This window comes from Ranitomeya variabilis, chromosome 4, assembly GCF_051348905.1.
Source record: "Ranitomeya variabilis isolate aRanVar5 chromosome 4, aRanVar5.hap1, whole genome shotgun sequence".
Classification (NCBI taxonomy): domain Eukaryota; kingdom Metazoa; phylum Chordata; class Amphibia; order Anura; family Dendrobatidae; genus Ranitomeya; species Ranitomeya variabilis.
Genome location: NC_135235.1, coordinates 704413035 through 704428119, shown reverse-complemented (window position 1 = coordinate 704428119; position 15085 = coordinate 704413035). Strand labels below are relative to the sequence as shown.

The following is a 15085-nucleotide window of genomic DNA, read 5'->3' as shown; positions in this document are numbered from 1 at the left end:
CGGTACAGGTATCAAAACACGTTGTTTATTAACAAAAAATATTAGTAACATTTAAAACATAACTGGTACAGACTCAAACCCAACAGCACATTTTACACAATATTATCTTGCCATGCCACACGTCCGATGTCAGAAACAAAATAGGCAGCAAATTGGTCCCACATGTGGGCAACTTCAACACTTGATGCTGGTAATCTGGCAATGGGTTTGCAACTGGTTCATCCAGTTCAATGTTGGGTCGCTCCTTAGCCATTATGTAATTGTGGAGAACCACACAGGCTTTGACAACCTCATCGACTGTCTCCATTTTTAGATTAATGGCTGTCCCAAGAATGCGCCATTTTGAGACAAGAATCCCAAAGGTACACTCAACTGTTCTTCGGGCCCTGGTCAGTCTGTAGTTATAAATCCTTTTAGTGTGGCTCAAGTCCCGACTGGAATATGGCTTCAGTAGGTTTTCACACATCTGAAAGGCCTCATCCCCCAACCATAACAAATGGCATTGGTGGGCCTTGAGTGTTGGGGAGAGGTCGTGGCAGGGGAAAATTAAAAGTTTTGCCATACAAATGTTGGCCCATATCCGAGTTCTTGAAAGTCTGTGAATCATTGCCACGGCCAAAAGCTCCAATATCCATGGAGATAAAGTGACAGTCCGCATCTGCTATTGCCACGAGCACTACAGAAAATTATTTCTTGTAGTTAAAGTACTTGAATCCAGATCTGGCAGGTTTGATAATGCATATGTGCTTTCCATCCACTGCTCCCAAACAGTTATGGAAATTACACATTCTCCAGAATTTGTTGGCAATTTCTATCCACATGTCCGTGGTGGGTAGGGGGATAAATTCATCCCGGAGACTGTTCCACAAAGCCCGGCAGGTGTCCACAGCTATTCCAGACAAGGTGGAAATTCCAAGCCGGTACTGAAAGTGGAGCGATGATAAGCTCTCTCTGTAGCCAGGAATCTGCCAAAAAAAAGAAAAATTACAAACAATTACATTTATGATGGGGGTTTGCTAAACACATAAAGGAAAAATCAAATAATACATGGTAGAACAATAATAATTATGACAGGCATATGTTTAGAATTATTACAAACCTTATTGTGACCAGGAGACGTTCCTCTGCAGGAATCGCTCTATGGAGCTGGGTGTCCTGTCTCTGGATATCTCCTTGGACACGACCAAGGAAATCCTGAAAAGTCTCTGGAGACATCCTGGTATATTCTGGGAATTTGTCCGGGTTGGCATTAAGCTCGCCATATAGCGTGTGGTAGGCTCCATGGCTCTCCCGGAGTTCAATAATGTGGTGTCTCCAAAAACGCCGACGCAGTGTCCTTCTCTGCCTTTCTCGATTTCTTTGTTGCTCCCAAGCAAATGCATAGGAAAGAAACAGCTTGATACTTAAATCCAGGTTGAAATAAAAGCTCTCTATGTGAAGATCCATCATGACACAGGATACAGTAGAAAAATCTGAAGATTTCAGCTGTCCAAAGGTCTATATATAGATAACCCATAATACACGCCCACTGTAGTCCCATTGGCGGTGTCTGGTTATCTAGATTTTTCTCCTGTTAAATTTTTCACCATGCGCACAGAAAATGCAAACGCATGAAAAAGCGTGTAAACTTTGCGTTTTTTTTACTGCATGCGTTACCTTATGCGTCTAGAAAAACGCGTTTGCATGCGGTTTATCGTGCGTTTCAGGTTGCGGATTAAACGCTGTGGATTCTACCGCAAATGTGAAACTAGCCTTAGAGCCACAGAGTCCCATACCGATAGTTTATATTGCTTAGGGCCATCGAGTCCCATACTCCAATTACTCCAGAGAAGATTCACCACTACTCAGTTGTTTTTTTTCCTGAGGATGTGTTATTGTCTATAGTCACAGTTTTGCCCATTACCCTTCAACTTCTTTAACCCCTCTTCATGGATTTGAACTTGCACAGAGACCCCTAGCCTTGGAGCACAGTGTTACCTATTGTTCTGTGGAGTAAGATGGGAAGAAGAATAGACAGATAACCGTGTCAGAACCAAGAGGCCAGAGAAAATACTTACTCGGGAGACATAAGAGTAGTCAGTAAACAGGCTGGGGTCACAACAGGAAACAAATACAGAAGTCGGGAACTGAGCACAGAGGACTGAACAATAAGAGATCAAGGCTGTATCTGGCAGCTTCTGACAATATGCTTCAAGCTGTAGTAAGGTGTGGTGCTTTCGAAGTCCAACTCTGATTGCCCAAGGTGTTCTCAATCTCAGGCGGACATATTGCATGAGCTTTGGCATTGTCCCAGATTGTCTTCCTATTGGATTGTAGTATTGAGCCGCATCGGAGTGGTGTATGGGTACGTTATCCCTAGGGATCCATTGATATGTATATTAGGGTATGTGGAGGAAATATTAACTGACAATACGACTAAAATTGTAATTGCAAGATTATTGTTTGCTGCAAGGAAGCTGCAAAATATTGGGTTAGAGAGGAGCCTCCGTCCAGACGCGAATTCATTGCTGAAACGAACCACATAATTGAGCTTGAGAAAAGTATTTACACCAGGAGAGACGAGCTGGATTTCTTCCATAAACTATGGCAGCTGTGGTTGGATAGGATTAATTAATGTTATACCAGTATATAGTATTATAGAGTACAACTTATGGTAAACTGGAACTCTGTTTGATATTGTCAACTATGGACGAATTATTGTTTGCTCCTGATATGGTCTCCATCGGGGGTTAATTTACTGTAAAACATAAAATACGTATGAACATGTGATCTGTTGTAAATCTTGTTATGGTTAATACAAATTTATCTGATTAAAAAAGATGTGGTGCTTTCCAATTGGCTAAAACAGGGAGCAGATTACTGCAGCTGATAGCACACATACCCATACTGCCAGACTGGATGGTACTACAGATGCCAGGCACCCTAATCTTAGTGGCTGGGCAGAGCCTGCACCGCCAAGAGCTTCTGGTTCCAACCCCACCTCTGTTACCAGCATCGCCTGCAGAATGAGTAAGGCCGCGTCTCGTGTCTGAAGCAGACGTTGCAGGAGCAGATCCCAGAGGAGATGGGGCACACCATTTGCAGAATCCCTAATATGACAAAATTGCAGAAAACCAGAGCAGATGAAATCCCTTTAACCCCTTTCTGACCTCGGACGGGATAGTACGTCCGAGGTCAGAACCTCCGCTTTGATGTGGCCTCCGGTGGTGAGCCCACATTAAAGCCACGACATGTCAGCTGTTTTGAACAGCTGACATGTGCTCGCAATAGCAATTGCAATCCACCCTCCACTATTAACTAGTTAAATGCCACTGTCAAACGCTGACAGCGGTATTTAACTATTGCTTCCGGCCATCGGGCCGGAAATGCGTGCATCGCTAACCCGTGTTATGTGATCGGTGGTCAGCAATGCGTCGGCATGACAGCCAGAGGTCTATGGAAGACCTCTATGGTTGTTGATGCTTGATTGCTGTGAGCGCCACCCTGTGGTCGGCGCTCATAGCAATGCAGTAAATCTACATAGGAGCAAACTGAGCATAGCTCCTATGTAGCAGAGCCGATCAGGCTTTGCCAGCTTCTAGCCTCCCATGGAGGCTATTGAAGCATGGCAAAAGTAAAAAAAAAAAAAATGTTTTAAATATATGAAAAAAAATATAAAAATTTAAATCACCCCCCTTTCGCCCCATTCAAAATAAAACAATAATAATAAAAAAAATACACATATTTGGTATCGCCGCATTCAGAATCGCCCGATCTATCAATAAAAATAACGATTAACCTGATCACTAAAAGGCGTAGCGAGAAAAAAAAAATTGAAACGCCAGAATGAGGTTTTTTTGGTCACCGAGACATTGCATTAAAATGCAATAACGGGCGATCAAAAGAATGTATCTGCACCGAAATGGTATCATTAAAAATGTTAGCACACAATAAATAAACCAACCCAACCCCAGATCACGAAAAATGGAGATGCTGCAGCGAACGAAAAATTGTACTTTTTTTTTTTTTTTTTTTGCAAAGTTTGGAAATTTGTTTTACCACTTAGATAAATAACCTAGACGTGTTTGGTGTCTATGAACTCGTAATGACCTGCAAAATCATAATAGCAGGTCAGTTTTAGCATTTAGTGAGCCTAGCAAAAAAAGCCAAACAAAAAACAAAGTGTGGGATTGCACTTTTTTGCAATTTCACCGCACTTGTAATTTTTTTCCTGTTTTCTAGTACCCGTCATGCTAAAACCAATTATGTCGTTCAACAGTACAACTTGTACTGCAAAAAATAAGCACCACATGGCCATATTGACGGAAAAATAAAAAAGGTATGGCTCTGGGAAGGAGAGCTAAAAATGAAAACGCAAAACCAAATAAGCTAGAGTCATAAAGGGGTTAAAGTGACTCCATTTTGTACAATTATAATGCTCAATAAATTAATCTATTGGAATAGTGACTATTTTGACTCCACTGGCAATTTTCAGATATTAGCACGATCAGTGGATATTGCAAAGTGAAAACTGCAAATATCCCAAGTTATGACCCAACACATAGTGCCTAGATTGTGTACACGTGCAGTAAAATAAGTGGTTTCCTCTCACTATAGTAATGCCAAAAGCATGGATGCTTAATGTGGTTTGAGCATAGTCTAGTAAACTGTAAACTGTCATTATCTTGGTGAATAATTCAATAACTTTGCATAACTTGCCATTTTTACAGACCGTTTAAGTAGAAATGGTAAAAAATATAGAACTGAAGGATATTTTATTCTAAAATAATACTTGGTTTTATTATTGGCAGATAACTGTACCAGGAGATCAGCAGGACAGCTGACGTCTTCAATGTTTAAATCAGATGATTATGAGATTCCACAGGATACAATTGAAGGGAATGCCATTACTCCAAATATACCATCACCCCTTCACAGCAAAGATCTGTCATCTGATCCTGTGGAACAGGTCCTATCTTCTGATTCATTACGGACTACTAAGGAAAATCAAAGTCACAAAATAAGCATTAAAAAACGAACTGCTCCTAAAGCAATGAAGACATATTCATTTTCAGAATATGGAAATAGTTTTCCCCTAGAAAAGTCCTTTCTCAAACAACAAAACCTTCACAAAGCAGACAATAGAATTTCTTGTTCCGAGTGTGGGAGATGTTTTAACCAGAAATCAGATTTTGTCAGTCACCAGAGAATTCACACAGAGGAGAAGCCATTTTCATGTTCAGAATGTGGAAAATGTTTTATTCGGAAAGCGCAGCTTGTTACCCACCAAAGAACTCACACAGGAGAGAAGCCTTTTTCCTGTTCAGAATGTGGGAAATATTTTACAGATAAAAGAGGTCTTATCAGACATCATATATCTCACACAGGGGAGAAGCCTTTTTCATGTTCAGAATGTGGGAAATGTTTTAAGCGGAAATCAAATCTTGTTAGCCACCACAAAACCCACACAGGGAAGAAGCCTTTTTCATGTTCAGAATGTGGGAAATGTTTTCTAGATAAATCAAGTCTTGTCATACATCATAGATCTCACACAGGGGAGAAGCCTTTTTCCTGTTCAGAATGTGGGAAATGTTTTAACCAGAAAGCGCATCTTGTTAGCCACCAGAAAACCCACACAGGGGAGAAGCCTTTTTCATGTTCAGACTGTGGGAAATGTTTTAACCAGAAATCGAATCTTGTTAGCCACCAGAAAACCCACACAGGGGAGAAGCCTTTTTCATGTTCAGAATGTGGGAAATGTTTTACAGATAAAAATGTTCTGATCAGACATCATAGATCTCACACAGGGGAGATGCCTTTTTCCTGTTCAGAATGTGGGAAATGTTTCAACCGCAAAGCAAATCTTGTTAGCCACCAGAAAACCCACACAGGGGAGAAGCCTTTTTCATGTTCAGAATGTGGGAAATGTTTTAACCAGAAATCGACTCTTGTTAGCCACCAGAAAAACCACACAGGGGAGAAGCCTTTTTCATGTTCAGAATGTGGGAAATGTTTTACAGATAAAAAAGTTCTTATCATACATCATAGATCTCACACAGGAGAGAAGCCTTTTTCCTGTTCAGAATGTGGGAAATGTTTTTCAGATAAAAAAGTTCTTATCAGACATCATATATCTCACACAGGGGAGAAGCCTTTTTCATGTTCAGAATGTGGGAAATGTTTCAACCGCAAAGCAAATCTTGTTAGCCACCAGAAAACCCACACAGGGGAGAAGCCTTTTTCATGTTCAGAATGTGGGAAATGTTTGAACCAGAAATCGACTCTTGTTAGCCACCAGAAAACCCACACAGGGGAGAAGCCTTTTTCATGTTCAGAATGTGGGAAATGTTTTAACCAGAAATCGACTCTTATTAGCCACAAGAAAAATCACACAGGGGAGAAGCCTTTTTCATGTTCAAAATGTGGGAAATGTTTTACAGATAAAAATGTTCTTATCAGACATCATAGATCTCACACAGGGGAGAAGCCTTTTTCCTGTTTAGAATGTGGGAAATGTTTTCCAGATAAATCACATCTTGTCAGACATCATAGATATCACACAGGAGAGAAGCCTTTTTCCTGTTCAGAATGTGGGAAATGTTTCAGCCGCAAAGAAAATCTTGTTAGCCACCAGAAAACCCACACAGGGGAGAAGCCTTTTTCATGTTCAGAATGTGGGAAATGTTTTACATATAAAATTGTTCTTATCAGACATCATAGATCTCACACAGGGGAGAAGCCTTTTTCATGCTCAGAATGTGGGAAATGTTTTAACCAGAAAGTGCATCTTGTTACCCACCTAAGAACACACACGGGGAGAAGCCATTTTCATGTTCATAATGTGGAAAATGTTTTGTGAAGAAACCATCTCTTTTTAGCCACCAAAGAATTCACACGGGGAGAAGCTTTTTTATGTTCTTAATTGTTTTTACATACTCACATACAAGTGCTTCTCACTAAATTAGAATATTATCAAAAGTTAATTTATTTCAATTCTTAAATGCAAAAAGTGAAACTCTTATATAGAGTCATTACAGAGTGATATATCTCAAGTGTTTCTTTCTGTTGATGACTACAGTACAGACCAAAAGTTTGGATACACCTCATTTAAAGATTTTTCTGTATTTTCATGACTATGAAAGTTGTACATTCACACTGAAGGCATCAAAACTATGAATTAACACATGTGGAATTGTATATTTAACAAAAAAAGTGTGAAACAACTGAAATTGTCTTATATTCTAGGTTCTTCAAAGTAGCCACCTTTTGCTTTGATGACTGCTTTGCACACTCTTGGCATTCTCTTGATGAGCTTCAAGAGGTAGTCTCCGGGAATGGTTTTCACTTCACAGGTGTGCCCTGTCAGGTATAATAGGTGGGATTTCTTGCCTTATAAATGGGATTGGGACCATCAGTTGTGTTGTGCAGAAGTCTGGTGGATACACAGCTGATAGTCCTACTGAATAGACTGTTAGCTGCTTTTTTCTTGCCATAATACAAATTCTAAGAAAAACGAGTGGCCATCATTACTTTAAGAAATGAAGGTCTGTCAGTCTGAAAAATTGGGAAAACTTTCAAAGTGTCCCCAAGTGCAGTGTCAAAAAGCATCAAGCACTACAAAGAAACTGGCTCACATGAGGACTGCCCCAGGAAAGGAAGACCAAGAGTCACCTCTGCTTCTGAGGATAAGTTTATCCGAGTCACCGGATGGACTCTACATGCCTGGTTCCCACCGTGAAGCATGGAGGAGGAGGTGTGATGGTGTTTAAGTTTGTTCATAGCCATACAGATTCACAATTTTGGTCTAGTTTATATAGGCAATGTGAAGCAGAGAATCTTAAAATTGATAAGAGGTTTTTGTCAGTAAAAAAATTACAGAGAAAGCTTCAAAATGTCATGCACATGGTCCGAGAGTACAATAATTTAGTCTTTGAGAAAACTGAAACACAAACACATAAAGCATGTACTATCACACAAGACATTGATCATACTGACACACAAGGTGACACAAGAGTGTGACGGGGATTACTTGGATTGTCCAAATTGTTTGATATTGTCAGAACATATTGAACAAATTTAAGATCAAATTGATACTCGAACAGAGTTATTATCTAAATTGCACCAAGATATAAAAAAGGTTTCTGTTCTTACAAGATCAAACAAACATGAAGACAATGCGCCGCATCATTTGTACCAGACGCACAAGATCCAGATGTTTCAGTAGAAGATTTATAGGCAGATGAACTACAACGGAAAAACATTACTTGACAGAGCAGCACGAATTAAAAACATCTTCAGTTAATGAAAATTGTAGACGACATTCCAAACTTCCAGACCATACCTGAAGAAGGAGACAGGTGTCTCCGAAACGCGTTGTATTTTTTTGGTCCATATCGCCACCCCTACCCTCCGTCACGTGTGCGGTCACATTGCGTACTACTGCTCACAAGTCCTGCGCAGGCGCCGATCGCACTAACCGCACCGAGGGGGTTTGGGATCTTCCTCCGAAACTTTGCCGTGTTATCTATAAGGACATAACGTATTGTTACCTGCCTGGCCAGTGAAGTGACATTCTAGGAATCTTTCTGGCAGCAGATCCTCATTCAGGACCGTCAACATTCCCTCCACGGATCCGTGGTAAGGATGAGAACTGACTTTCTTTTTCTCTGACCAGGAACGCCGGTTGGTCTGTTCATCTGCAATATTGGACTTTGTAGCATGTCAATTCAGTCTTTTATGTTTATTATCTTAAAATTGCTGACAGTGTAGGAGATTTTTGTCGACAGGCAGTTATACCAGCGCAGGTTTTGATGTAATCATTTATATGTGATCATCTATTTTACTTCAAGATATAAAAAAGGTTTCTGTTCTTACAAGATCAAACAAACATGAAGACAATGCGCCGCATCATTTGTACCAGACGCACAAGATCCAGATGTTTCAGTAGATTTATAGGCAGATGAACTACAACGGAAAAACATTACTTGACAGAGCAGCACAAATTAAAAACACATCTTCAGTTAATGAAAATTGTAGACGACATTCCAAACTTCAATGACAAGATGGATGCCTTTTATAATGTGGGAAAGATATATATCTTGGTACCGTGTTAGCCAGTAGATAGAAAAATATTTAAAGTTGACAGTCCTCAGTGGTTGATACCTTTTAATGGCTAACTGAAAAGATGGTAACAAATTGCAAGCTTTCGAGACTACTCCGATCTCTTCATCAGGCACAGACTAAAGCAAATTCTGAAGAATCACATATTTATACACAACACAGCACAGAACTGTCATTATGGGAGAGTGATAAGTGATAAACAGTTGTGTCCATGTGGGGTCATCATAACAGATGTCAGATGTTGTCCTCTGATTGGGGTCCAATCAGAGGACAACAAAACATTCACTCCATATCTAGGAACTTTCCAATACTTATGGACACAACTGTTAAAAGTTAAAAGTGGAAATGTGTTTGTCAAATTATTTGGGAGTATGTTATACCACAAAAAGAAATTTTCTTAAATGAAAAGGGGAAAGAATATAATTGAAACAACCTAATAATTAAGAAATGGGAAGTTAAAACGCTGGAGCATACACCAAATGAGGATCTGCTCCAGAAAATAAAAAACAATTAAAGAGTTTATAGGATCCTGAATTAAACTGACGAGAGAAATAATTAAGAAAAAAAAAACCTTTTATAATGTGATTGCGCAAACAGCTTCACCGTGCTGCAGAGAAACGACTTCAAAGCCAGAAAACATCCTGAGCTGAGGAGACTTCTATATGAAGGTATGTCTTATTGATTCAGGAGCCCAATTAAGTGTTAAGGTACCGCCACATTCAGCGATGCTGCAGCGATATAGACAACGAGCTGATCGCTGCAGCGTCGCTGTTTAGGTCGCTGGGGAGCTGTCACACAGACAGCTCTCTCCAGCGACCAACGATCAGGGGAACAACTTCGGCATCGTTGAAACTGTCTTCAACGATGCCGAAGTCCCCCTGCAGCACCCGGGTAACCAGGGTAAACATCGGGTTACTAAGTGCAGGGCCGCGCTTAGTAACCCGATATTTACCCTAGTTACCATTGTAAAAGTAAAAACAAAAAACAGTACATACTCACCTTCTGATGTCTGTCACGTCCCCCGGCGTCCACAGGGTTATGCACTGCTGCTCAGAGCTTCCTGCACTGAATGTGTCAGTGCCGGCAGTAAAGCAGAGCACAGCGGTGATGTCACCGACATCAGAAGGTGAGTATGTACTGTTTTTTTTTTTTTACTGTTGCAATGGTAACCAGGGTAAATATCGGGTTACTAAGTGCAGGAAAGACTAGAGGCGATTGCTTCTCTACCAATTCCAACATCACAGAAGGCATTGCGACATTTCTTGGGTCTTACAAACTTTTGAAGGGACTTCATTGAAAATTTTGCAGACAAGGCCAGGCCTTTGTATTATCTTTTAAAAGATGAAAATAGTGATTACTTTGGTCCTAGGGGTGATGAACAACAAACTTCATTTGAACAATTGAAAATGAATTTATAAAGTGCACCTGCTTTGTCCACAGTAGATCCTTCGGCTCCATTTGCGTTGCAAGTACACACATCAGAGGTATCTGTGTCCACAGCGCTTTGATCAGTATCGCTGCTGATCAGAGACTGCGCCATGGAAATTTTTCATTTTTAGCTAGTTAGTGTAGCGGACTTCGCAGTCTAAGCGATGTCCAAGTTTTTTTAGAAAAAAATATTACCGTATTTTTCGGACTATAAGACGCACCGGACTATAAGGCACACCCAGGTTTTAGAGGTGGAAAATAGGGAAAAAAATATTTGAAGCAAAAAAAGTGGTGAAATATTTAATAACATACTATTATATGTGGTGTTATTATATATAATAGTATGTTATTATGTTGGAAGCTGCGGGACCAGTGTGGTGTCTGTGAAGTACTATATGAAGATGCTGGAGGGTGAGTATAAGAATGGGGGCACGGGGCTTATATTGAAAGCACCACTCCAGCACTGCAAAATAACACTGGAGTGCTGCTTTAAAATCCCATGGGAGAACTATAACTCCCAGCATGTCCTGCAGATCCTGTGACATGCTGGGAGTTATAGTTCACTAAAGGAGTGGCAGAGTGCTTTATTGTGTTTTGTAAAGACTAACCTCTTAACTGTGGCAGCCAGCCTGTGGTGAGGTAAAAGCATCCCATGACTGCACACACAGAGCCCTCCCTCTTGTTGCCTCTCCACAGCACAGGTTATGAGGAAGCTGCAGATTCTAGGGTTGGAGTCTGAAGGACCTGTGATTATGTCAAGAAGAGGGAGGGCTCTGTGCTGCCATGTGATGCTCCAGCCCGCCCACTTCTGACATCACAGGTCCTCCTTGTGCACACTGAACAGCACTCAGCTTCAGCCCAGGAAGGTACGCAGTGATCTCCTCTCCCCCAGACCCTGCTGCTGCCTCCTAGTCCCCTTGACAAACGGATCTCCCCAGCTGCTGCAGGAATCAGCGCTGAGGAAACTATGTGTGTCCCTGCTTAAGTGCAGTATTCATTTGCTGCTCCCGGCTCACCGCTCAGCTGATAGGTGGGCAGGGAGTAGCTAATGAATATTCACTGCACTTAATCATCGGGACCACATGGTTTCCCCAGCGCTGATTCCCGACAGTGGGGACATTTTTCCGCCTCCTGAAGTGGGATAACAGTGCGATCCCACTCGCTGCTGCCCCCCTCCCCACATGCTACATCCATACCATAAGACGCACCCACACTTTCCTTCCAAATTTGGAGGAAAAAAAGTGTGTCTTATGGTCAGAAAAATACGGTAGTTAGTATAGTGTAGTTTTAGATATAGCAAGGTAGCGTAGCCGGTGTCACAGCGTTAGTGACGACCGATCTTGCTTTAGAAATAAAAGTACAGAGTAGCTTTATAGGTAGGGAGGTAGCTTTTTTTTTCTTGCATAAAAAGTGCATTAGGAGAGCGTACATCGCATTGTTGGTGACGTCCGTTTTTCTTTTGTAAAAAAGAATTTTCGTTAGATAAATTTATAGGGAGGGCATTACACCATGTTCCAAATTATTATGCAAATGACATTTTTCTCAGATTTTCCTAAATGGTCGGTACAAATGACAGTCAGTCTAATAAAAGTCATCACCCGTTAGAGTATACATCAAATTTTATTGAAGAAACCTCCCAATGATAACAGTATAATCTCCAAAATGAATAAAAACTCAAAATGCACTGTTCCAAATTATTAGGCACAGTAGAATTTCAAAAAATTAGATGTTTTAAAGAACTGAAAGTGCTCATTTGTGGAATTTGCAGCATTAGGGGGTCACATTCACTGAACAAAAAAGCTATTTAACTCCAAAACATCCTAACAGGCCAAGTTACATGTAACATAGGACCCTTCTTTGATATCACCTTCACAGTTCTTGCATCCATTGAACTTGTGAGTTTTTGGAGAGTTTCTTCTTGTATTTCTTTGCATGAAGTCAGAATAGCCTCCCAGAGCTGCTGTTTTGATGTGAACTGCCTCCCACCCTCATAGATCTTTTGCTTAATGATACTCCAAAGGTTCTCTATAGGGTTGAGCTCAGGGGAAGATGGTGGCCACACCATGAGTTTGTCTCGTTTTATGCCCATAGCAGCCAATGACTCAGAGGTATTCTTTGCAGCATGAGATGGTGCATTGTCATGCATGAAGTTTGTTTTTGCTCCTGAAGGCACGTTTCTGCTTTTTATACCATGGAAGAAAGTTATCAGTCAGAAACTCTATATACTTTGTAGAGGTCATTTTCACACCTTCAGGAACTTTAAAGGGCCCTACCAGCTGTTTCCCCATTATTCCGGCCCAAAACATGACTCCTCCACCACCTTGCTGATGTCGCAGCCTTATTGGGACATGGTGGCCATCCACCAACCATCCACTACTCCATCCATCTGGACCATCTAGGGTTGCTCAACACTCATCAGCAAACAAGACTGTTTGAAAATTAGTCCTCATGTATGTCTGGGCCCACTGCAACCGTTTCTGCTTGTGAACACTGTTTAGGGGTGGCCGAATAGTAGGTTTATGCACCACAGCAAGCCTTTGAAGAATCCTACACCTTGAGGTTCGAGGGACTCCAGAGGCACCAGCAGCTTCAAATAACTGCTGCTTTGTAATGGTATTTTGGCAGCCGCTCTCTTAATCCAGTGAATTTGTCTGGCAGAAACCTTCTTCATTATGCCTTTATCTGCATGAACTCTGTCTGTGCTCTGTTTCAGTCACAAATCTCTGCACAGTATGATGATCACTTTTAAGATTTCTGAAATATCTAATGTTTTCATCCCTTGTCCAAGGCATTGCACTATTTAACGCTTTTCAACAGCAGAGCGATCCTTTTTATTTCCCATATTGCTTGAAACCTGTGGCCTGCTGTGGAATGTGGAAAATCATTTTCAAAGTAGTTTTCCTTTAATTAGAATCACTTGGAAAACTAATTATCACATGTGTTTAAGATTGATTTCAGTGATCCATTGAGCCCTGAGACACAATACCATCCAGGAGTTTATTTGAAAAACAAAACAATTAAATCTTTTTGTACACTTAAATCCAATTTACATAATAATTTGGAACACAGTGTAGTGTAGTGAACGTCTGCTTTTTTTAATCCAAACTTTTTTTATAATCTGATTTTTCTTCACATTTTTTATTCTACATTTTACCTCTCTACTTTTTTCTGTTTTGTTATAATAAAGATTACCCTATACACAAGCCCCACACATTACACGTGTAAAAGCACCACTTACATACACATTCCCAGGGTTTGGGAAAAAAATTAAAATGGCCCATTCGTCAACAAGGCACTATTCACCAGAGGAGGGTTACGCCATCCTTGCGTTTGATACAGATACAGCCAGTGAAGAAGATCCCACATTCCTCTATTCCTCCTCCTCCTCCTCCTGAAAATTTTCAGCCCGTCATTCCGGATTTCAGCAGCAGCTCAGTAATCCAGTTTGACACCACTGGCCTCACTGAAATTGACTTCTTCAAATTCTTTTTCAGTGAGGAAATAATAAATCTTATGGTGGCCCAGACGAACCTGTATGCCCAGCAATTTTTCACCCAAAATCCCACGTCATCATATGCCAGATGGACCCCCTTAAATGCAGCAGAGATGATGACATTTTGGGGAATTGTGCTGCCTATGGGCATAATAAAAAAAACAGATTCGTCAGTACTGGAGTATTATTCCGCATGGCCATGAAAAGGACACGATTTGAAGGGATCCAAAGATTTTTGCATTATAGTGATAATGTGCAGTGTCCTCCCCGAGACGATCCTAACTTTGATCGTCTATATAAAATTCGACCAGTGGTTGAACACTTCAGCAGAAAATTTGCTTAAGCGTACATACCCCAGAGGGACATCACCATTGATGAATCTCTTGTTCATTTCAAAAGGAGGCTAAAATGCTGACAATACCTGACCAGTAAGAGGTCCAGGTACGGAATAAAGCTGTACAAACTGTGCGAGTACCTCAGGGTACACCCACAGATTTAGGGTCTACGAGGGGAAGGACACCCAAATTAACCCCTCCTGAATGCCCCCCATCCTGGGGGTGAGTGGGAAAATTGTGTGGGAATTGCTGCACCCACTGCTGGATAAGGGTTATGACCTCTACATTGACAACTTTTACACCAGCATCCCACTCTTCAAGGCTCTCTCTGCCAGAGGTACAGCTGCATGTGGCACCATGCGAAAAAATCAGCGAGGCCTCCCTAAGCCGCTAATTGAGCAAATGCTGAGAAAAGATGAAAGCAGATCCCAATGCAGCAACAACATGCTGGTGGTCAAGTATAAGGACAAAAGGGTTGTCCTTATCCTGACCACCATACACTGCGACAACAGCACCCTTGTCACTGTTCGTGGGACCACAGCACAAGTCCGAAAGCCAGATTGTATCTTGGATTACAATCGGTACATGGGGGGTGTGGATCTTTCAGATCAGGTCCTCCAACCATATAGTGCCATGCAAAAAGCCAAAGTATGGTACAAAAAATTGGCTGTGCACATTGTACAGATGGCACTGTACAATGCTTTTCTGCTGTCCCGATCTGCAGGCAATA

At 41.1% G+C, this 15085-nt stretch overlaps 1 protein-coding gene across 1 annotated transcript in view; it reads left to right on the top strand.

Moving 5' to 3' along the window:
• LOC143766476 (uncharacterized) overlaps positions 1-7751 on the top strand; it is a 61698-nt gene extending 53947 nt beyond the window's left edge. Inside the window, exon 7 of the mRNA XM_077254192.1 lies at positions 4791-7751. Within this exon, the coding sequence (XP_077110307.1) occupies positions 4791-6838 (2048 nt within the window). The 3' untranslated portion in view covers positions 6839-7751. The remainder of the gene's footprint in view (positions 1-4790) is intronic.
• Positions 7752-15085: the final 7334 nt, after the last annotated feature.